Genomic DNA, 23,791 nt, shown 5'->3' with positions numbered 1-23,791 from the left:
AATTACATACTGTACATTACCACTGTCAGATACACTGACAGTCATTGTATCTCAGGAGTTCCTGAATCAATATTTCAACAAAAACAAACAAACAAACAAACAAACAAAAAAACCCTCCTATTTAAAGCTATCAGTGTAATTGTAGTCAGAAGTGATTTATTGTGGTCATTTTTCTCAGTATCTGTTATTAGTATAATTTTAATTGTGAAAACATTTTCATGTTCCTTTCATTTCTTTGTGAAGGTATAGTGATAATATATGTAATGTTTGCCAAGAAGTATGACTATTGTAGCAAATTTCTTAGTAGTAATTAGATTTTGGTTTTATTTTCTGTCTGGAATGATATACTGATAGGAAAATACTGGATTGACCCAAATATTGGATGTCCTTCTGATGCCATTGAAGTTTTCTGCAACTTCACTGCAGGCGGTCAGACATGTTTAACACCACTGTCTGTGACAAAGGTATGCATTGCTTCTAGAGATGCTGTGTCTGTGCTTGAACTCTAAATAAATGCATGCTTGTTTACATAACTCATTAACAAGAGTTATATTTCAGGGCGGCATTATTGTGCATCTTTATGGAAGGACATTGTATATTCTGGTACAGAAATTACAGATTTTCTGGAGACTATATATGTTAGTAATTCTCACTGTGTAAAACTCTATCTATGCTGATAGAATTATTTTGTTTTGCTTTATACTTTCTTATACAAGGCACAAAAGTAAGTCTGAAATATTTCTAAGCCATATTAGTATCTCATCACTCAGGACACCTAAGCACAGAGATACTGAGGTTGTTACAATAAAAGAATGAAAATTACTACTGCTTTCCAACACTTAGGAACTTTTAAATGCCATTAGGGAGGGACTAGTTTTCTGTACATCATTAGTTCTAGCTCCTCTTTACATGTAGTTCTTGAACTCTTGGGAATAGAAATTTTATGTTTGTGAAGTTCTGTATATACGCTGTAGTCTTTGAAGAACTTCAGGAATACTGTGAAGATCACATATGCATTCCTACATTTGGAAGATCCCTGAATATGACATAGTCTTGGAGAAAGTTCTTCTTGTATAATGAGTTACTGTATTTTCTGTCTAAAATCAAAATACACTGATGAAATTTTGTATTTGTAATGGACTATCAGTATTGCCAGAACCTATGGTTCAAGAAGACTAAACAGCAGAGTGATGTGGCTTCAGGTAGAACACTCCTGCTGATAATATCTTTGTTTGAATCACACAAGCATTTGTTTCAGTTTTCTTATTTAAAAATACTGTTTTCTGACCAGCTGTGCTTCAGCAGTGTTGTAAGCATCAGCAAATGTTTATATTTAAGCTTTGAAAATGTCCTATGAAAGCTTCTGTTTATAGCAATGACTGTAATAGGACCTAACATCTCCCTGAGGAATGCAAATCGTGCTCTTTGGCGCTGACCCCAACATAAACATGTATACATGCTCCTGTGCCTGAGCAGCACACTGACATGTCCGTGGCACTTTGTGTTGCTGGGGCCATTCAGCACAGTCCAGCTGTAAGTCTAACAATGCTTTTCTCTCGGAATTTAGCTGGAGTTCGGTGTTGGAAAAGTGCAGATGAACTTCCTTCATTTACTGAGCTCAGAAGCAACCCACAGCATCACAGTCCATTGTCTAAACACACCGACGTGGGGATTAACTAGAGCAGGTGGCCGGAAGACATCAGTTACCTTTAAAGGATGGAATGGTCAAATATTTAAAGCGAATACACTACTGGAACCGAAAGTGCTTCTGGACGAATGCATGGTAAATACCTTCTAGCATCACATTATTAAAGTGATGTCAGAGGTACTGTTTAGACATTACTAACCTTCTTCAAATAAATAACATCATTTAGATTCACATCCCTTAAAGTTCTGCATATGCCAGCCTTTAGATACTGAATTCATCATCTCTTCAAGGGTAAAAGCAATTGCAGTGACACAGGGTATCTATACTTGCTGTTTGCATTGTGTCTCATGTATTTTGAGACTGTACAGAAATGCTGCAGACACATCAGCACAGAAATAGGGAGCCTCCAGGAAAATTTAGAAACAGTTACCCTCAAAATGAAAATTCAGGCTTCAGAAATGGCATTTGTTAAATTACACAGTTTCATTAGGAACTGCTGATAGAATAAATGTTTCTGTGCATTACTTCTCTTTCACTCTGTAAGCACAATTTTAATTTGTCTTTTGAAGCTCATCTTTTATATGACTCTAAGATGCTTCTCCTGTCTGTTTCAGATTGAAGATGGCAGCTGGCATAAGACACAGTTCTTTTTTCACACTCAGGACACTAATCAGCTTCCAGTTGTTCAAGTTAATGCACTTCCTCACCTCAAACCAGGACAGCAGCACTTCATAGAAAGTGGTTCCGTATGCTTCCTTTAAGATTTCTGTCTTAGGTTTCTTGTTGCATCAACATGGAGTTACTGCACAGATTGAACACAAAAGTAATGATCCATTGCAGGCAAAATTACTAGGAAACTGAAGAATCATTTCAAGTGTTGTTGGTTAAAGAACCTCAGGAAGAAAAAGACTTCCACCTAAGGAGAAATTACATTGAAAAAATCTAAGAAAGAAAATACTAAAGCAATTTTCTTAAAGTATTTAATTTTCTTGGTGCTTTCTTGCATAATTATCTGGAATACAGTATCTGAACATGGAGTTTTTCAGGACATCAAGTGTTCTTAGCAATCTTTTTAACAGCACTGCACAAAAACCATCCTGAGGAAAGCTGGAGGAGATGTATGATACTGAGGAGCAATACCTGCTAATGCTCCTAAATGTGCAATAGCTTTTATATGAAAAGTGAACCATGCCACAGTACAATAAGTCTTCTTTTCTTAACCATTGCTTTATTCCAGTCCTTTGTGGACTCACACATCTGAACAGATGGCACACTACCTCTTTGTGTTTCCTATCCATGTTGCCTTGGTGCTCTTCATTACACAGGGTGCTTGTGGCCTTAGCAGAGATTATTTGAATCCCTTTTTATCTTTCAGACTGTATGTGCTGGTTACATCAGGATATGTTTCTGTTGTAAAGGTACTTATTTTAAACCGTTGGTCGCATACTTCACATAATTGAAAATACTATTTATGTGGATTTCTTGTTTAAAATATTTTTGTGTACTATTTTGGAAATGGTGTATAAGACAGCATATTGTATATGATGCATATAGTCAGAACAGTTTCCGTTACAGCCATTGTGAAAATTGTTGTAAGAACTACCTAAAGTAGTTTTGACTTTAAATTCTGTATTTCAGTTAACTATGCTAATGCCAAAGCCATCTTAAGATGATATATTCTGTATATATTTTGTAACTTCTGAAAAAAATCGACTATAGCGTGTCTTCTGAATGGCTACTGTTAAATTATAATCAGCATTTCATCGTCTTAGAAATTCCATTTTTTTGCAAAATTTATTAGATAATTTTGGATTTTTAAAATTAAACCTAAAATGTTCAGTGAAGTTTGGTTTTGTTTGGTTTTTGTTTGTTTTGTTTTGTTTTTGGTAAAAAATAACAGTTTTACGGTTAGGAAAAGCACTCTTTATTTATATTGATACACCTCTATCTATTATCAATTCAAAGTATGCTCAGCAAGGTGATACCGGGCTGTATTTGAGGGAGCCCAGGAGTGTTCAAACAACCTGTCTGTCTTCATCTGCAGTAAGCCACACCACCAAAGTATAATAAAATAATTTTCCAAGCTATCTCTTTTGTCTTTTACTCTTCTGTTTATATTGTATAGGTCATTCTTAGAAATGATTAAAATTCTCTAGAAGGGCACTTTTCTTAGGTGGCAGTGTTTCTCTTCCCAAGGGGAAATGCATATGCTCTGTGCCATGGAATACTGCCAGAGGGATGTTTGCTTTTACAAAGTAATGTCCGTGCACATCCCATCTTACATTTTGTATCAAAGCATCATTTTTGACCACTTTGATAAAAATCTGATACAACTAAAAGCAAGATTACAGAAGGACAAGAAAATGTCTCACTTTTTGTATTTTCAAGATCAATACACTGACATTATGATTTGACATTTGCTCTGTGTTTGGCTTTGGAGGTGATGTTTTGGCAAATGTTGGGGGTATTTTCTAAGATTACAAATTTTTAGAAAACAGTCTGCTTTATGTATATTTTTATTTGTCTCATTTGCCCTATTTTTGGGAGTTCTTAATTTCAGAAAATACCTATTTTAAAAGCAAGGACCTTAAAGTCTTATAAGGCTGTTCGGATGTGCATTTCCGTAGCTGAGGCAAAAATGCACATCCCAGCAGAGAGCGGGGGCGCGGCCGGTGCAGCGGGACACGGACAGGTAAGGAACGATGCCCAGGTGTCACCTGGCCGGAGTGTCGCGGCGGGGGCGGCAGCGTGCGGGTGTGCGGCTTGGGGAGCCTCCTCTGCGCCTGGAAACCCTCCCTGGCTGGAACCCAACCCGGTTCCCGCAGGTCCCGGATCCCGCAGGTCCCGGTTCCCGCAGGTCCCGGATCCCCGCAGGTTCCGGATCCCTCAGGTCCCAGATCCCGTAGGTCCCGGATCCCTCATATCCCGGATCCCCGTAGGTCCCGGTTCCCTCAGGTCCCAGATCCCGTAGGTCCCGGTTCCCTCAAGTCCCAGTTCCCCGCAGGTCCCGGATTCCGCAGATCCCGGTTCCCCGTAGGTCCCGGATCCCGCAGATCCCAGTTCCCCGTAGGTCCCGGATCCCGCAGATCCCGGATCCCGCAGGTCCCGGTTCCCTCAGGTCCGGGCGCGGCTGCGCTGTGGCTCGCAGCCGCCAGGCGGCGCAGCGGAGGCCGCGCGTGCCCCGTGCTGCCCCGCGGCGCGGCCATGGCGGAGCGGGCCGGAGCCGGGGCCGGGCCCGGGCGGGCGGCGGGCGGCGGGAAGATGTCCCTGCACAGGTACGGTGAGGCGGCGGCAGCGGCCGCACAGACTTCGGGAGCGCCTTCCCCGGGGCTCGGCGGGCGGTCCTGTGCCCTGCAGCTCCCGCACGGGGGAGGCCCGACCGAGCGAGGGGCTGCGCGCTGCCTCCGCCCGGGGCTGAGCCTCCCTGCAGCGGTGATGGGCAGCGGGCACCGTGGAGAGCCTGCGGGGCAAGGAAAGGGAATCCCTGTTTGGAATAACCCCGTTTCTGCTTTGCAGTGCTTGAAACCCTTTTTGCCGGTTCTTAGAACGGCTTTGTGCTGCTAAGTCACAGAGCTCGTAGGGCGATGGTACCGCTGGGGTTGTCCTTCAGGCCCTCGCTGGCTGCAAACAGCGAGCACGTGGTGGGGAGAGGAAGAGAAATGGGTTGGGGCTGGCGCTTGTCCCCTTGGAGCTGAGAATGGTGCGTTTGTACTGTTCTCGAAAGCTTTACTAGTGCGGGGGAACTGCTATTCCTCTTTTCTCTTTGTCAGATTTAAAATAAGAGCGGTGATTATTTCAGTTGACATATAGAGATCTTTTGGAGAAACAGCTGTTTTGATAGCCTAGTTAAAACATGGTCATATTTGTAGAGGAATATAATTTTTCACTGGTACTTTTTAGCTGAATTGATAAATCTTAGACATTGTGCCTGAAAGGTTCCCTGACTTTGGAGTTTGCCCTGCTGAGAGCCAGAAGTTGTTTGGCTGACCATTTTGTCATGCTCTTTTTGTTCCAGTGGGAAAAAAAAAAAAAATGGGATGTATTGTTCAGGGTTTGGTGTAAATCCATTAAATTTATTTTCCATCTGCCTAAAGCTGGAGTATTATAAACCAGCATGGTACAGTGTACAGTACAGGTGATCAAAAGGAGAAAAGCACAGGCCACAAAGCATAAGCTGATAAAGGCTTGCTGTGTTTCTAGCTTTTCAGTTAGCATATGGGTTTTTTTTCTTTCAGGCATCTACAGTGTTTTAATATGTGTGTGTTTGAAGATACTCCACATAGCTTGTGTTGGTTTGTCTGCCACATTCCCTAATCCAGGATATTTGTAATTTCTCTTTCTCCTTTCAAGGTGCACTTAAAATAGCTTTTCCTGAAAATACTGGTGGCCTAGTGCCTGTTTTTTGAGCAGGCACTTTCACAGGCCAGCCAGGTGCAAAAATGCTGCCTTGTTGAGAAGTGTTTTTTAACTCTTTCAGGTGTGAAACCTGTGGCAAAGAAGAAGCTAAGTACAGATGTCCACGATGCATGAAATATTCCTGCAGGTATCTGTTATCTGAACTAAATAGTTTTGATTATTTTCCCCACTCATGTGCTGAACATGTTAATTTTTTTTTTTTTTTTGTCATTTCAGCCTGTTGTGTGTAAAGAAACATAAGCTTACACTGAGCTGTAATGGAGTCAGGGATAAAACAGCGTTTGTCTCTGTGAATGAATTTACTGACTTGAACCTTCTGAGTGGTAAGAACATACTGTGTGTGTTCTAAAACTCCCTGGTTTTACTAGGCTGGCACTACATTTTTCTTTGTTCTATTTAACCTTCAGATTATCGTTTCCTGGAAGATGTAGGAAGGACAGCTGATGCTGCTGCTCGACATTGCCTTGTGCATAGTCCAGCAACAAAAAGACTTGTAAGTTTTTGATTCTCCTTTTGCTCTGTTGGAATTAGGGTCAGCTACCTTTGAATTCACACTGAGGTAGTCCCAGTCCAGATTCCAGAGTTGGTACCTGTCTTTTGAATGTATGAATGACCCTGAAATTTAGAGCCAGAAATCAATAGAGGTCTCTAGGTTATGCAGCAATAGTATTGATGGCTACATCCAGTTGCTTGGAAGAAAAGATCACTAGCATTTCTTAAAATTTATGTATGACCAGTGTTGCTGTTGGATGCTAGATGTGTGTTAAGAAAGTCTGAATGCTTGTTTCCTTACGCCTCCACAACTTTTGAATTTTTAAGTACACGCTTCCTAGGTAAACAATGGATTTATTAATCACCTAGATATTGTGATGTGGTTCCCTATATACCAAATGAAGACAGCTAGAGCTCTTCAAAGACTAAATCTAAGCAAGAGTGACATAAAAGATAGCCTTCTAAGGGAGAAGGGGTTTTTGTTGAAGCTCTTTCAGCAACCAAACACACTCCCCAAACTAAAAACAATGAACAAACAGACAAAACCCAAAAAAGCCCAACCAACTCTACTCCAAAATATTTTGATTTATTGATAAATCACAAAAAGATATCAGGACCAGTTTGTTTTCTAGTCTTGTGAAGATATCTTGAAATGCAGCCCTAAACTCAGCACTCACATTGATGACAGAATAAATTCAGAAGACTCCAGCTTCCTCTCTTGCTGGAATCATATTCCATGTGTGTGTATTTAGCACTGTGATGTCCTGAAGATGGTGAGATGCTGCATGGGTGCCAGTGTTAGAGGTGTGGTACTGGGCATGTTAATGGGATGATGCCCTTAGTGCTACCTTCAGAACAGAATTTGGCAGTGGCTGGGATTGTGCCTGAGTATCCATTCTGCCAGCAGGTTTGTAGCCTGAAAAGCATCCTTGTGGTGTTACACCCACAATGGTGACACTGTGACTTTCATGATATGTTAAAGAACTTTTTCTATGAGGAGATCATTGGCGTGTTCTTTTTTAATAGTAAAAAAACTTAGGAAAATGTTTCAGAGAGTTTCTAGGCTTAGTTAATTTTTTTCATTCAGGATGGTTTTTTTAAAAATTAGAGTATTTCAATAAATATGGCCTTTTCAATAGTATTCTCATAATTCCTGTCACCCTTTTATTGTTTCATTTTCAGGGGATTTATATATTCAGATTTTTTTTAATGTTTTTATTATATTTTTTGCCAGTTATACTGCTTGAGGAACAAAGCTCGAGGTTGTAATATTGAGCTAAAAACACTGCCTATTGGATTTACAAAAAGAAGAGAAAATTCTACCACCTTCAATTCCATGTGAGTCTTCAGTTGGTTACAGTCAGCAATATTTTGAGTATATAATGATGAGAATTTGAGTTCATACCAATATGCTTGCTTTAAAATTTGTTAGATGCACATTTTTTTGCAAAAGCTTTTTAATATTTCATGCTTTCATGTTTTCATTTTGTTTAGATTCTTGGAGCTTGGTTTAACAGCTTACATAGTTCATGCTTTATTTTGAAAAATGCTAACACTGGGTAATGGAACAAAGAATCAGTGCTGTTGTAGTCTTTTAATTAACGCTTAGGTTTTTTGCTGGAAAAAGAAAATGCTTCTTTGGAGGTTTTATGATAGAGGATTGTTTGAGGTAGAAAGGTTGCACAAATCCCTGTCTCTGAAAAGAGAGGTGTTTCAGTACCTGTGTTGCATTCTGTGGTGGGAGTTGCTCTGCTGGAGGACGGGAATGTTGGATATGGCACAGCTTAGAGAGACAAGTGCAGACAGATAGAAATTCAGGAAAGAGGCTAGGGAAAATTTAAATATTTCTTCCTTTATCCACTCTCTGGTTGTTCTCTAATATCCAGAGATTGTATTTTAAAGTATTTTCGCAGTGAAAATGAAAGAATTGATGAAGTATTTCATTGTGACAGGACTCAGGTCCACAGTTTAGCTCAGTGATATACTGGGGTCAAATAAAAATTCCTTCTGAGTGTCAGTGACATCCCTGATGGCTCATATCCCTATGATGGCTTCTTTACTTGTTTTGTTCGTGGTTTTGGTGGCAGTTTGTGTTTTCAGGATGTGTTTTCCCTCTGTTCTGGGAGCTGTGCACTCCACGGTGTCGGTCTCTGGCTGGCCACCAGAGGTCTGTCTCTGACAGAGCAACAACCCACCTGGAAACTGCTAACACACCCACCTGGGTCCTTGAGGCTGCTCTAGGGAAAAACATAGGCAGGTTTGGTTTTGCACACAGAGTAGATTGTAGCAGAACATTAGGCATCAAACAGATGTAGAAGTGTAACCTTTTTGAAGTTACATATTTTACCAGTTCTGTTAGAGAAAACTCAGACTGAACCAACGGAAAGAAAGGGTATCTGAGGTATTTTCTCCTCCCTCTGCCCCAGATTTATAGGTCTCCTCTCAGAACAGAGCAGGCCAATCCCAGACTTTGCAGAGGTGTCTTCCTCTGCACTGACTTCCCTGTATTTGGCTGCATGCTCTACCTTATACAGATCCCTTTTACTAGTCTCATGCTGGAAGAACGCTCAAAGCTGAGCTTCACTTTAATGGGGAATTTCCTCAGTGTTACAGATAAAATAAACACAATTAACAAGTACAGGGTAGGGATTAGCCCTCAAGAGCAAGTGCAGGAAGCCCAGGAATGCTGGGGTCAGTAGGTAAGAGGACAGAAGAGGCACAGACAGGGACAGGTTTGACACTGTTGGGAAGATCCTGGCCATGGTACAGTGCTCTACTGACAGACATTTGGCTTCATGGACAGTTTCCTTTTTCCTCTAGAAAGCTTTTTTGGGTACACACTGAAGTGTAGGTTATGCTGAGGACAAATTAAGAATGGGGCAAGGAAGGTGATTTCTTGGCAAATAGGCATGGAAATATTTCACAGGCTTTCTGGTAAGATGCCTTACTGGTTGGTGTTATTCATAAAGTCCTGGGGAACTTATGTTGTTGCTGTGGAATGGTAGCTTTTCTGGAACTTTTACATCCAGCCAGAAAGGACTTGATAACATTATCTGTCCTGAAGACATAGGAAATCACTGTCCTTTTCTTGCAAATGCTGTCCATGGGTATGGAATATGCTAAGTGATTATTACAAAAAGGATGTATTTCCTCTCTATTGCTGCTATTGGCATTCACACAACAATGGACTGTTTGAATCCAGTGAGGCAGATTAAAAATTATCCAGGTTTTGGGGATTTTTTTTTTTGATTGGTTTTGTTTTTTTAAATGACATGTTCTGTGTTCTAAGGAATCAAGTTTGGTCAAACCAGCTTGGATTATCAGGCTTTTAGCACCTGTGTCATGGGACTTCATGGCAGCCATAACATTTTGTTGAATATTACATTGAAATGAGGTAAAGCTGTGCAGATAGTCATATATCCATTATATGGGCTTAGCACCTGACAGTACTCAGGGTCAGGCGTGTCTCTCTCCTGTAGATGTGAGCCCCTTCTCGTGCTGTTTGTCAGTCAGATTTGTAGACAGATTACTCCAGAGGGTGGAGGCTGGAAGCTGCTCAACATCTGTGCATGGAAAACTGAGAACAGGCTTCTCCCATGTCCTCTTGACACTCTCCCTGCGAGCCAAGCTGTTGGGCAGTACAAGGCAGGAATGAGAGCAGTCCAAAGCTAGGAAGTACAAGATGTATTCTTGTGTCATCCCCTGCCCGTGCCAGCGCTGGAGGACACATCACTGTTGTTTCAATGTGTTAGCCAGACTCTCCATTTCCTGGATTCCATGAGTTTGTTTGCTACAGCTGATGTGAAAGCATACGTGCCAATGCTGGGCAACACATGGATTAGACTAATGTGTAATATTGAATATCTAGGTAATGGAGGGTCATTAGAAAGTAGTGTCTGAGTCCAGGGTGTAAACTCATGGTGTGTCTGACTTATTCATAAATTATTTTTGAAGTGCTGCTTCACCCTACATTTCCTGTGGTACCCTTATTTTCAATACAGCTGAGAGTTTCCCACTGGATACATTCTTCCGTGGAGTTGATGGTGAATTGCTGGGATAGAAAACCTCTGGGAAAGGGGTGAAGGGTGAGGCCAGGCTGAAACTGAAACCATCTAGGAGGCTCCAGCCAGCAGGTCAACTGGGAAGAGGGGAATGAGCTTGCAAGTCCATGGCTCCTGTTCCCTGGCGGGAGATGGTGTAGTGAGACACTGAAATGGAGCAGTGCAGTTCCCTGAGCTCTGCAGCTTGTGCTGCCCTACTCCAGCCCTCCCTGATGCTTGCACTGTCATAGACATCCCCAGCCAGCTTCCTCCACAATCCATTCACAGTGTATCTCCCAGAGAAAATCTTTTTTACCTCTCCTCCCCACCAAGAGGGGCCAGAGGTCTACAAACTTCTCTTGTAGCAGCCATGCTTGCACCTGGGAGCATTTGGTCAGAGGGATATATGTGGAAGGAGGAAGTTTTACATTACCTCACCTCTTAGATGTAATACAGGAAAAAAATACAGTGTGGAGATTTGGGATTAGGGTAATCTCTTTTAGGAGATCATTATTGCTACACTTTGAGGTACACTTGAAAGTTCTAAAATGTCAGCTCTAATTCTTAGCTAGGTAGAGATAATTACAATTATTGTTTGAAATGTTGATTTTGAGAATACAGCGAGGAGTTTTCTGAACTGGGTTTTACCTTAATATAGCAGCACTGGAGTTGTTAAACTTGAATTTAGTTGTTACTTAGTACATAGGTTTGCTTGCTTTCTTGGACCCATGAAGAAGAAAGTAAGTCGAGGAAGTCAGTATTATCCAAAACTATATGAGCTGAATGCCCAGTACTTCAATTAAACTTCAGTGCATTCTGAGAGAGTACTGAGTATTTTCAGATGAAAGGATAACTGGTCTGACATTAAACTTCATGTCCTTTTAATCACTTCTATGAATTCAAAATGAAAGGACAGGAAATACTGCAGTATTTGCACTTTTGACGTAAGATATCCTGTATACTAATATTTTAAGAATACTAGTTGCTAAATTGAAATAGAATCATCAGTGAATCACTATCTTTGACAAGCTGCCAGTGAAAGACTTCTGTAGAGCCAGAACTGCAGTTGATAATATTAAGATGTGATGAATTTGGATTTTTTGTTAATATTTTAGTTTGCATATATATATATATATATATATATATATATATATATATACACACATTTAAAAATACCTTCTAAAGATGTTTAAAACAGTTCTGCTGCATTCTAGACAAAACTGAGAGGAAAGGCTCATTGGAAGCCTAGAATTCATCTTTATGAGATATTTCATATATTTTTGAATAAATATGTAAACATTAGACACTTCTGCCAAGGCACTTAACAGGTATGTCCAAGTCCAGAATATTTGTAGATAAATTCTTAATTCCCAGCAGCTGTACTAGCTGCAGTCACAGTTTTTTGAGCATCTTCCTAGGTACTGCTGTAACTGTAAAGGTAGTGAAAATTATTGTGGTTGTTCTGAGAGCCAGCTGGAAGAGACAGCCACTTTGTATATACTGGTGCTGTCTTTGTAACATCAGAAGTAAAAATGTTTCCATTGTTGCTGTGAAAAATTTTTAAATCATCTACATTAGTTCTGGAGCAACTACAGCTGATGACAAAGGAAATTTTTGGAAGTTTTAGGAGAAATGAAACTCACTTTTTCTAGAACTGTAGTTGTGAAACAGCCTGTGCAGTTCTGAATGCATTTTGCATCTACATCTCATGCAAGGAGAGGGGTGCTTGGCTCCACTTTTCCCTCTGATCCATTTCCATGCTTCTGAAGTAGCCAGAATAGGAGATGAAACCAAGCAGTGCAGGGATGGGCTATGATGCTACTTCTACTGAAATCACTGAAATGCTTGTGCTTCGCCCAGATTTCTGCTGTTGGGTACTTTTATAGTCAGTGCCTTGGTAGCCAAAAAACCAGGGCACTTTTGGAGGGGCATTCCATGGCAGCTGAGTGGCATGGAATGCTTCACGGAGTGAGCTGTTACTCCAATGCAGATGACTAATTCAATTAGGCATTTTAATTTAGAAAACGAACATACTACATGTCCATTGCATTTGAAGGAAATACTACCCCAGTGAGCCATAATGGAAAATTAAGTAAGTGAGATCTTGGAGCCAGGATATCTGACTTTGATCAGAACTTGTTGTGAAGCAGCCATGATAGCATCTACAGCTGACATCAAGTTCTCTGGGCACACATCAGTGATGGTGAGGGAGGCTTCACTTCAATAACAGGCACCCAGCAGGTTGTTTTTCAAGACTTCATTATAGTGAAGAGTATGAGGCTATTCCTGTTCCAAGCTTCTTTTTTTCTTGCTTACATCTATCCTGTTCTTAAACTGTCTTGCCTCTTTCTGCTTGCCATTTACTTCCAGGCAAGAATACTTTGAAGAGAGATTTAGTCATTAATTGCTAGTTATGGTATTAGTTTGCTGAGGAAATAAAATCAACATTTCTGTTTTTTCAAAGTGGAACTTTTTGATGAGAAATGAGCTTTTTAACTTCAGCTTCCCTGATTGACTTTCTGTGCACTATTCCATAGACTAGATTGTGCCTGGAAGGGGCAGGGAGGGCGGAAGTCTGAGAACAATCCTCTAAGCTGATTTTACAGCTGCAGTGATGAACTGAGTCTGCCTCAGTGAGCCCACAGGGAATCAGTCTTGCATGTGAAATGAGGATGTGCTGTGTGACAACCATTTACAGACACATGTAGAGTGTTCCTAGCAACAGGTAGCAGATAGCTAGAAGTTCTTTTTGGAGCATTTCTTTTTCAAGTGCCTGTGTTAGAGACAGTCCTGTGGGCCACGTACATGTTTCTGTGAGCTGTGTCATGGTTTGTCTCTCTCATGCTTTGGCTGTCTTGATTTAAAGATCAAAGTGTCACAGAAAGGGTCACTTAGAATAGATTAACATGGCCTGTTTGAAAAAATTGTGGAAGATGGTGAGTTAAATGAAAACATGCTACCAAGCCTCTTGTTAGTTAATAACATAAAACAAACCCCTCATCTGAACAGTCCTTATAAACATTTTAATAAATGTGCCCATCATAAGCGTTTCCTTCAGCTAATGTTGGTGTCCCTACTTCTGTGTCTAAAGCTTACTAACTTTTACTAGTCTCCCTGGGAAAGTGCTTTGAAATAACACCATTCCATGTTAAATGGCAGATATTAACATGTCTGAGAGGAATCACAAGAGAACTGAACTAGTTACATAACCTTATTGATATTCCAGTTTGCTCTGTGTGTATGGTAGCATTGGTGCTTCCTTCAGCTGTCAAGATAAGAATTGCAAAACCTTGTTTTACTTACCTTGCAAAAAACTCCCAAAATTCCACTCAATGGTTTTGAGTTATTTCAAAACATTTTGCGGTCTGGTAATTTAAGACTGTCATACCAATATGCAAAAGAGTATAAAATTCATGAACCCAAATACTATGGTTATTGTGGTTATATATATACTATATTTTCTGTGTTAGCCTCCAGCTCTGGCCATACAATCTTCTTATCTCTTCCAGACCTGACGTTCTCTAATTCCACGTTCTCATTCTCTACTTTAACAATCATGAGCAGAAAGAAGGGAGGAATCACAAGGCATGCTGCACAACTCTGCTGAGGCACGCATTGCTTTGGGGACCCTGGACTTCATTAATTTGTTTTATTCTAATTATTACTTTCTTGAAGATGGGGGTTCCTGCTTGCTCTTTTTTTGATAAATACTAATACATCTGATTTTACTTATACTCCAGAAAGTATAGTTCAGCTGTAAAGCTCATTTTTCTCCTAGGAACAACTAGGTAAGGGAATTACTTGTTTAATAAGCTCACTTTATAAAAAGTGCTTGCATTTAAAAATCGGTATCACAGTTAATTGATCTTAGCAGCTAAGTTTACTATTTTGCTAGTGCATGCACGTACACTCCTCTCTGCAGCCAGCTAGAACCTGCTGGATAATGTTTCATGCGCCTGATAAACAAATTAAACAACATGTTAGAACAACACTGTGTTTACTTTTTATTGTAGACCAGAATCTTTTGCATAACTGAGGATGATTCTCCTGGATGCAATGATTCATCTTAATAATGTTTTAAAAAGTAGTTAAAAAAAAAGACATCATTAGATGTCCCCATGCTTCACAGGTGTTTGAGCTCTGATTTTTAAATCTTTGCTGTTTGTCATGAGTGTGAATTTCTGAACCAGAGCAAAAGGCCAGGAACCTACCTTTTAGATTGTGCTTTCTCTTAGGGAATTCTTTTAGAAAAGTTTCTGCAGATTTTCTGCAAATGAGCAAAAAGGGGAATAGAGACTCCCTGATGTAGCATTCTCTAGAAATACTGCCTAAGATGATGCTGTTCTCAAGCTATGCTTCAGTAGCTTCTCTTCTCAGGTATTACTTACGCTAGCACTAAAGGGGAGGTGGGTCTTAAAAATAAGACCTAACGTACAGAAGAAAGAAATGTGACATCACTTGGTCTCTACCAGAAGTTTTACGATCTTTCTGTAAAATGTTTGTTCTTTCTAACTTGTCTTATCCGTGTTATGTCGGAAGGCAGCTTCCTTCCCTGGCCATGAGACATTTTCTGCTCAGGCCATCATTGCTGGAAAAGGTTGGGTGCCCTGTGTTCTGTAGGACCTAGCCTCACCTGGGACTCTGGCTATTATTGTTGTAGAGGTTTGGTAATCTGTCCTGGGTGATGTGCCAAAAAGCAGTTTCCTTTTCTGAAGTTAAAGGGCAGCTGGAACATACTCACTTTTAAAATGTGAAATACTGTTGATCAGTTAATTGGTGATATCTTATATTTGTAAGGAACAGATTTTCATTCCATGAAGATTTGAAATTTAGCAGGATGTGGGAGCATTACATCTTTCAAAGGACATCTCAGCTTCTCTGCATGCCCCTTTTACTCTTTGAAACCATTCAAAATCTTAACCATGTATTTTCTTCTGCACCTGTGCTGTAGGTTACCAAGCTTTATCACAGAAAAAAAAATGGTAGTTGTTACCAACTAAGAATATGCATTTCTTTTTGTTTTCAGGGAGAACAAGTTCTACTGGCATTTGAAGCTCATATTTCCTCACTGTCATGCTGAATACACTTTAAAAGGGTACAGGACTTTAAAAATATTTTTATAAAGTTTAAATTAATCTGCTGAAGTTAAATTTCAAAATATTTTGATCGGTTCTTACCAAGTTCTGTTATACAAGGTAAACTCAGGTATTAATTTTAGTCTTAAATAAAAGGGCATTTCAATCTAAAAAATATTGAAAGTTGTGTAGTGCTTTTCTCTCTGAAAGCTAGCAGACTTTCCAAATCAGGCTTAATGTATGTTAGTCCTTTTCTCTGTGTAAATAGTGAGTTTGTATATTCATAATAGTAGTACCCCTACACCTGACATACTCTCTTCTCATGGAGCAGATGTTCAGCACAATTTGCAACCCCTCCTCACCTGCACTCTGGAGCTGACCTTCATACAGGGTGAAACGTTTGCTTTGTAGGAAAGTCCACAAACATGTTTTGAAAAGGCAAAAAAAAAATAAGCTTTTATTGACAAATGTTTCTCCTTTTTTCCTAGCCTGAAGGGAGATGAGAATTATGTGCTTGTGTGCTCCTAGGGCTGCAGGAACAGCATGTTTCTTTCACAGGGTTAGAAACTAGAGATACTCATCTGTTTACTCCTCATACGTGCCTGTGAAATCCCAGTGCTGAAACTGAGATAAAGCTACCCATATCTATGCAGTATTGATACACATTTGTGATCCTCCCATAAACTACTCAGCTGTACCACTGTAGCATCCAGCTTCCTCCAGGTGACTCACAATAGACATTTGTGTACATGATGAAGGATGTCTCACAGGCTTGATTTTTATCTTGCTGAAAGGGTGCCTGATGATAAAACACTTGCTGATATCCTCAAGCCATACATTGATCCAGTGGAGTCAGATCCTGTAGTTTGTCAAAGGTGTGTATTGAATAACTTCCCTGCCTAGTTGATTTAATGCACTAATAAAAGGGGATGGTTCTGTATATATGGCTTAAATTAGCTGCACTATCAGCTTGCGGAGCTGAGTTCCCAGTCAGCAGTACATCTTTAATTCCTTTAATGAAAACCATCCTAACATTCACCAAATAACTAACCCGGGGGTCCAGCCACCAAATTTAAAACAGCAAAAAATTAAGAAACTGACTTACAGCATAAAGACCAAATAAAGCAACTGTAATTCTGAAAAATGTAACCATAATTAACTTCAGTGGAGGTGACAATAAACCTTCAGAGTAATTGCAAAAACATGCTAATAATTACAACCCTCATTTATAGAAAAAAACCTAATATGTGACAAATTATTGTTTTAATGAAAAATACATTATTTTGGCTGTTGACATGTATAAGAGATCAGTCTCTTATGGATGACAGGAAGAAAAGTCATTGTACATCACTTCTGCATTTTTACCACCTTTTTTTTTCAGATTAAAAATCTATACAGCATCTCCTCAATCAGATGTACAGATTTTAATGAAAATAGAAAACAGGAACCAAAACTCTGTCAGGTAAGGTGGTTCTTCAGTTTATGTGCTTACTAATTAAAAGTAATAAGAAGATTTAATACATTTCTTAGTCCTTAATATTACAGGTGGAGATTACATAATCTCATGAATAAACTTCAGTGAGTAATTACAAATGGATATAAAATCTATTTGGCAAAAATTCTTGTTCTTTGTCTTTTAATATGTCAGCATTGACGTTTCAGTGCAATTATCGAGTGAGTGTGCCCGTACCTAAACTGCTTCAGCAGCAGTCCATGCCAATGTAACAGGGCACAGGTTTGTGTTAAAATGCTAAATAACTGTCTTGACCCACAGAAATGCATACCTCCATTTCTTTCTGGAAGTTCTGCTGTGGATATGTTACCTCCCAGAGGGAGTTGAAGTGATAGTCAAGGAGAGTTATCTTTTTAAATTAGTGCAGCAAAAATAGTGTTTATCACAATCCAGTCACTGCATTTGAAATTACACATTTTTCTCAAAGTTACTTGCTCATCACTCTTCATGTTACCATATTTCTGGGTGTGGGCTTTTATGTCTTCAGAATTCAGGCTTGTGCAGAATTGTTTTATTTGTTTTCAGAACAGACAATAATCTTGAACTTCAAAATTGAGCTTGAAATAAATATTTTTTGCTAGTATAAATACCATTCTGAACACTCCACCCTGTTGTCATTGTTACTGAAAAGGATATGTATCAGCAGAGTAGCACAACTTACTGTGGTTCACCAGTGATTCCTAGTTAGGCATTTGAAATTATATTCTTGTCTTCAAATGTAACAAATGTAAATAATATGCTTCCTTAAAATATGATACATTATTTCTAAGAGGGAAATAAGCATATATTGTAAGAATTTTAGCTGTAATTTAGCTTCCAGTTTATGGTGGGGATTTTTCCCAGTAATATTAAAAAATGTGTAGTGTACTTTCCAATTCAAATTCAAGTGCAAATTCTTTATGATTTTTTGGTTGATTTATTTTCTCTTTGCAATCATTATTTGATATATGGTTGTAGCATTTGCCATCAGAATTGCCAGCTAGAAACCTGTTGTTTTTAAGTGAATTTGAAGATACAGAGCCCTGTTCTTATAGGCAGGGAGAAAATATGAAAGGCTTTGGGCTCCCCAGTACCCTGTGTCTGAGTGTTGCAAGTGTGGGAATAGTGAGTTCTCATTTGTGGACACTGAAATTGTAAGGGACCAGCTGTTTCAGCTGAATATTGAGAAGTCCATGAATCCTGATGGGTTTCATCCCAGGGTATTGAAAGAGGTATTGGATGTTACAGCAAGACCCTTCTTTATCATGTGTTAAAAGCCTTGGGGTCATGACTGGATGTCATGTTTTAACCTAGCTAAACACAGCTCAGGTACTCACACAACACCTCACATCCCCAGAAAGGGATGGGGAAGAGATTGAGTAAGAAGTTAAAATTCTTGTATTGAGATAGTTTAATAGGACAAAAAAGGAAAGGATGAGAATGATAAAAGAATTCGAATATACAAAACAAGTGATGCCCAGCAAAGTTGCTTGCCCTCCACTGACCAGTGTCCAACCAGTTCCCAAACAGCAGCCCCCAGCCAGTTTTTCATTTAATTTAATTTATTTGCATATTACCATCTGTGATACAGTATCAAACATCCCTTTGGCCAGTTGGGATCAGCTGTCCTTGCTGTGTCTTTTCCCAGCTTCTTGTGCCTTCCAGCCTACTTGCTGGTGGGGTGGTGTGAGGAGCTGAAAAGACCTTGACAGTATAACCAGTGGTATTTCTCACTTTCTTTTTTAAGAAAGAAGGAAAAGTTGTTTATTTAACAGCTGTGTAGAAGGTTTGGAAAAGAAACCAGTTTAACATAGAAGTAGACTGTCTCATGTGCTCATTACTTTTTCATTACTTAACCATTTGCCTCTTCTGAAGTATCTATAGTGTTTCCTTATGTCACAGATTGGAGCAGGAATTCTTTTTCATTAAATTAAATTAACCTAAATATTCTCAAGTCTGAGATTCATCTGTATTCCCAGAATCAGCCTGTGTTGATTGATAATGAGTTTGGAGTAATTGGTATTTATCCCACTTAGTGGATGTAAAGTCTGATGTTCAGGAAAAACCAGTAGAAAGATAAAATAGAAGTGTATCTTGACTTGAGAACTGCAGTTCCTCAGTTGGAAATGATGTGAATCTCTTTGTCTAAGTTGGTGGAGCAGGCCCAGCTGGGGTGGTGCAGACAGGTCAAGGAAACAGCATACTGGAAAAAAAAAAATCCTTCTCTGAAAGGAAAGTACAAAGTTTGTTTGCAATGGTGGGACAGCTATGTCAGCATAAAGTCACTTCTGTCAACATAAGTTGTGTCTGTGGCAGCAGGCACTCAGAGCGGTTGTTGTGACAAAGGCTCTGTGAGGGAATTCAGATTTTTACTGTAGTTGCACTACAGATAAGTAAGAGAGAATTTGTTTCGATTTTTTGTCTTTTTGGTTCCATGTCCCTACGTTAATTGGAGAGTATTGGCTCATACTCTGTGAATCAATAGCTGGAATTGCAGTGGAAGTACTTGTAATTGAAACATGACCTGCTTGCTGCTTGGTGGTCTTCCCTATGGATCAAAAACTGAGTGGAGACAGAGCTCTCTCACCTTTCTTTATCTATGTTTCTTTAACAGTGGGAAGCATTAACTGCTGGTTAACTGCTGTGCCTCCTCATTCTGTGTGATTTTAGGCTGTATGTTTCTGTATGGCAAAATGCTCTTCCATCACTTTGTGGGCAGACTGAAGGAGTAGGATTGATGTAGACTACTGATACATGTAAGTCTACACGAATATTTTGTTATCTACAACTCCTGTACCCACCAGAAAAATTTCTACTCCACAAGCACTAAATGATAGAAAAGTTGTAAACTTATGTTACTACGTCAGATGTTCGTTTTAGGCTTAGCAGAACCTTCTACAAAAAAATCCTTTTCATAGTTACAATTTTGTGTTATTGAGGCAGTGCAGTGGTGTTTCACAGAGTATCTAAGCAGGATTATGAAATGTTAAGTCTTCTGGTTTTAAGATAAGTATGTTACAGAAGGATTTTAGTATTTCCTGCAATTGTTTATGAAACAGGAGTTCGTGGTTTAGTTTTGGCTGTTTTCTGTGTTTCAAAGCCAATCATCCATTTAGTTTGAAGGTCCTCTGTAGAATGCTTTAAATTTTTGGGGTTTATTTTTTCTTTCTCCAGAAATATAAATTAGCAATGAAGTACTGATTTCTGCTTTCTCACAGGAGTTCTGTGGAACTTCAGAAAGCCACTGGTGTGCAGATATCATGGATAGCTGCCAAACACAAATCCTTGCTTTCTTCTTGCTATGTGTCTTACCATCAGTGGTGACAGTTCTCAGAGAACTTTGCCTGTCATCTCATGCTCTGTAACTCTTAGTTACACTTGGTTTATCTTCTCATTTGCTACACTTACTTCATGAGGAATCTTGCAAAGGAGGGTTTCAAAAAACAAGCATTACATAACTCTCTACTGCATTTGAAACCTTTTGGTTTTAAATGAAGTTTCAAAAAAATATTTGACCTTTTGAATGGGTCAGAATAGTTTTCCATTTGGAACTGCTTGCTTCAATCACCTGTTATGCAGTATTTAGTTAGTGTTGGTATCTCTCCATTCTCTCCTCAGCTGTAACTATTCCAAGAAAGGTTTAATTTCTGCATCTTGGATGATTTTTATAGTCTACATTCTTTCATAAAGTAGTATTTTCTTTCGTCAGGATAAATTAGTGTCCTGACTGTCTTCAGACCTTTATTTGGGATGTCTTCAAAGTGACTTCATATAGTAAGAGCATTGCTTTTTCCGGTAAGGAAAGGAAAGGTGCAACAGCCAAATTACACAGTGTGGTTTGGGAAATACACCTTCTCATTTTCATGAGAATAGCCTTATCAGGCTTTATGTAACAAAAAAACTAAACCAAAACCACAACCAGCCCTTCCAAAATCAAAAAGTTCCTTGGTCTTTTTTATTAGTAAGTTAGTAGTCAGAGTTAGGTTGTTTTGTAACTGCAGATACTTAATGAGAAATTCATTTACTCAGCCTTATCATAAGATAAATATTTAAGAGTTACTATATATAACTTAATTTGCAGTACATACTTGCAGAGACAAATAAATCTAAATGAGGTTAAATCACAACAATTGAATATTTCTTTTACTGGTTCAGTAACATCTTTCATGGATCTAGTTTAGATAGTTGACATTTTAATCACATGCATAGGATTTATTAGGATTGAAAAATAATGCTTCCTTAACCATCAATATTAGGTCTTTTATATAGTAATGTTCTTTTTTGGCCTATTCAGGGTAGCATGTGAGCATTGTTTCACAATAAATTGTTGCAGAAAACTTTTTGGGGATTTGAAGGTCAGAGTATGCACTGGCAGAATATTTAGGTGCCTGGAAAATTCAGTCTGGTTGGCTTTAAGAGCTTTGCAAAGGCCACTGCTTTCAGTAGAGCAAATCCATGTAGGAGCTGGAGTACAGGAGAGTACCAGACTATATCCTGCCACTTTCCTGTTGTAAAACTGACACATCGTACAGGGATGGATACAAATCAGTTATAGAATTGTTTTCTGTATCAGTAGTACTGGTGTAGCTCATGCTTCAATTACTCAGAAAGAAAAAAATACCAAAAGAATTTTTGTGCCAGTTCCAACATCAAGAGGCTTCTTAACTGTCTGTGGTGGCACTGGCTGGGGCACATGAGAATAATGGCATGTTTGGCACTTAATTTTTGTGGACCACAGGGAAGAAAATCTGCTAAACAAGTATCAGAGATTCTCCTCTACAAAATGCCATTGTTTTATGGTGGTGAACACTTCTTTTGCTTTAACTGATTTAATTCAGTTGCTTTCCAGAAGGCTGGATGATGTTAGTAATTTTGGATCACTTCCCTGTCTCAAGATCAGCTGGCAGAAATGAAAGTTATTCCCTTGGATGACTTAGCTCTGTGCTCAAAGAGAATTTTCTTTTGTAGTCTATCATTTTTAAATAACTATGGGTTAGATCACATCAGTAGGTTGCAGTAGTCACAGTAATAGATTTAGGAACGTGAAGCTTTTTGTCTTAGAATGGGCAAATAAGCCAACAGACTTTTGGAAAATTATCCTGAAGTTCATAACATAGTAGAAATGTAATGGAATCACATTTTTAAATGTAGCATTTAGATTATTTCTTTCCTTATCTTTGAAAATGTCATGACAAAATGTTATTTTGTCAGTTACTTTCAGATTATTTTAAAAACCCTGTTATTGAAATACCTTGACATTAGCCTCAAGTATCAAGCTGTTTGTTTTCCTTAGTTTTTCATGCTCTCTTTTTGAGCACTTCCTTCTGCATTATCATTTGTGAATAACTTCATGTAAAACCAAGAGAACTTAGTCTTTGCTTTCTGCTTTTCACATATAACTCCGTTTCTTTTAAAAAGAAGCTTCAGCTTGGAGAACAAATGTGCTAGAATTAGCACATTTCAGGCATTATCTCTTCTTTGCATTTTTTGCGAATGTTGAAAAGTGGTGTGCTTTATTTATGATTCTCTAGTCTTACTTAGGAAGCAATTTCTTTCCACGTTTGTGTAGTAGACAATATGCATGAGACAGGAATTAAGGATACAAATCCTTGGCTGAACTGCTGGCCTTGGCATGAGTTGGAACAGACCCCAAGCTGGCTTTAAGCTGTGCCAGAAGATTGACAGTAGAATTCATTACTTCTCTGTAGCTTGCAGCAGCTGGCACAAAAGCAGCTCTGCCAGCTTTACAAAAGCAGGGAGCCAGCTTACAATAGTCATTCTTCACATTCTGCACAACTGTAGTCAGGCACTGGTGACTTCGTGCTGTTCAAGGGGAAATAGAATTTAGTCTGTAGTCTGTTTCCTAAACACAGCACTTCTGTGTATTTAAATCTGCTGCTATTTTTCCCCCAGAGTGCTGGATTTTGGTTTGTGGGATTTTTTGAATTAAAACTTCTTGCTTTTCTTTCTGAATACTTCCTTACGTTTTCCTGCAGGTTATTTCAGACTTCCTAGCTTGTTACTGCAGCCGTTTCAGTGTCATTTTTCACATGCTCCTTTTTTATCTGAATATCAGTCTCTCTGCTGACAAAAGCAATGCAGAGCAGCAGATGCCAGGTTACACAGCTTTTACTGTAAAAAACAGTCACTTTCCTTCCTAGCTACTTACATTTTTCAGTGAAATCTCTGTTACACAACAGAGATGGAAAGCAAAAAACTACTCATTACTGAGTATATTAAGTGTTTATGATCAGAATCCTTAGCATGCATAGTTAAATGTGATGTCTGACTACAATTACTTGACCTTTCAAAGATTTTTGGGATGATTTTAAAAAAACCCAGAGTTTGTCCATCTTACTCTCTTGTGCAATCATTTTTTCTTGAAAGGGATTCCTTTATGAACCAGTAGACGCCTGGTTTTTTTTTAAAGTAACAATCCAGTGTTTTGTAATCCATGCTGAATTCTTTTGGATGAACTGTTTTATAATTAATGGTATTGCATTAGGGTTTCTAGAGTGTCCCAGCTAGAGAGTTGCTGACTGAGACATTTATTGCACAAAGATTTATTTGAAATCGTAACCACCACTCCAAAATTCTGCTGTCTATAGTACAGCAAGTTAAATCCAGA

The 23,791-nt window shown here is 39.0% G+C and overlaps 2 protein-coding genes across 2 annotated transcripts in view; both read left to right on the top strand.

Annotated features, from left to right (window-relative positions):
- Window positions 1-3,735, top strand: part of COL24A1 (collagen type XXIV alpha 1 chain) — a 115,865-nt gene extending 112,130 nt beyond the window's left edge. Inside the window, exons 58-60 of the mRNA XM_030279099.4 lie at window positions 355-464; window positions 1,568-1,783; window positions 2,263-3,735. Coding sequence (XP_030134959.4) covers window positions 355-464; window positions 1,568-1,783; window positions 2,263-2,409 — 473 coding nt within the window. The 3' untranslated portion in view covers window positions 2,410-3,735. The remainder of the gene's footprint in view (window positions 1-354; window positions 465-1,567; window positions 1,784-2,262) is intronic.
- Window positions 3,736-4,350: 615 nt separating this feature from the next.
- The window catches only part of ZNHIT6 (zinc finger HIT-type containing 6), a 31,792-nt gene continuing 12,351 nt past the window's right edge, over window positions 4,351-23,791 (top strand). The window contains exons 1-9 of the mRNA XM_072932976.1: window positions 4,351-4,550; window positions 4,588-4,923; window positions 6,126-6,191; window positions 6,281-6,387; window positions 6,472-6,557; window positions 7,791-7,894; window positions 15,623-15,691; window positions 16,466-16,546; window positions 17,053-17,133. Of these exons, the coding sequence (XP_072789077.1) occupies window positions 4,351-4,550; window positions 4,588-4,923; window positions 6,126-6,191; window positions 6,281-6,387; window positions 6,472-6,557; window positions 7,791-7,894; window positions 15,623-15,691; window positions 16,466-16,546; window positions 17,053-17,133 (1,130 nt within the window). The remainder of the gene's footprint in view (window positions 4,551-4,587; window positions 4,924-6,125; window positions 6,192-6,280; window positions 6,388-6,471; window positions 6,558-7,790; window positions 7,895-15,622; window positions 15,692-16,465; window positions 16,547-17,052; window positions 17,134-23,791) is intronic.

This window comes from Taeniopygia guttata, chromosome 8 (genome assembly GCF_048771995.1).
Source record: "Taeniopygia guttata chromosome 8, bTaeGut7.mat, whole genome shotgun sequence".
NCBI classification, from domain to species: domain Eukaryota; kingdom Metazoa; phylum Chordata; class Aves; order Passeriformes; family Estrildidae; genus Taeniopygia; species Taeniopygia guttata.
Note: the sequence above shows the minus strand (reverse complement) of the source record. Positions and strands in the feature narration are given on the sequence as shown.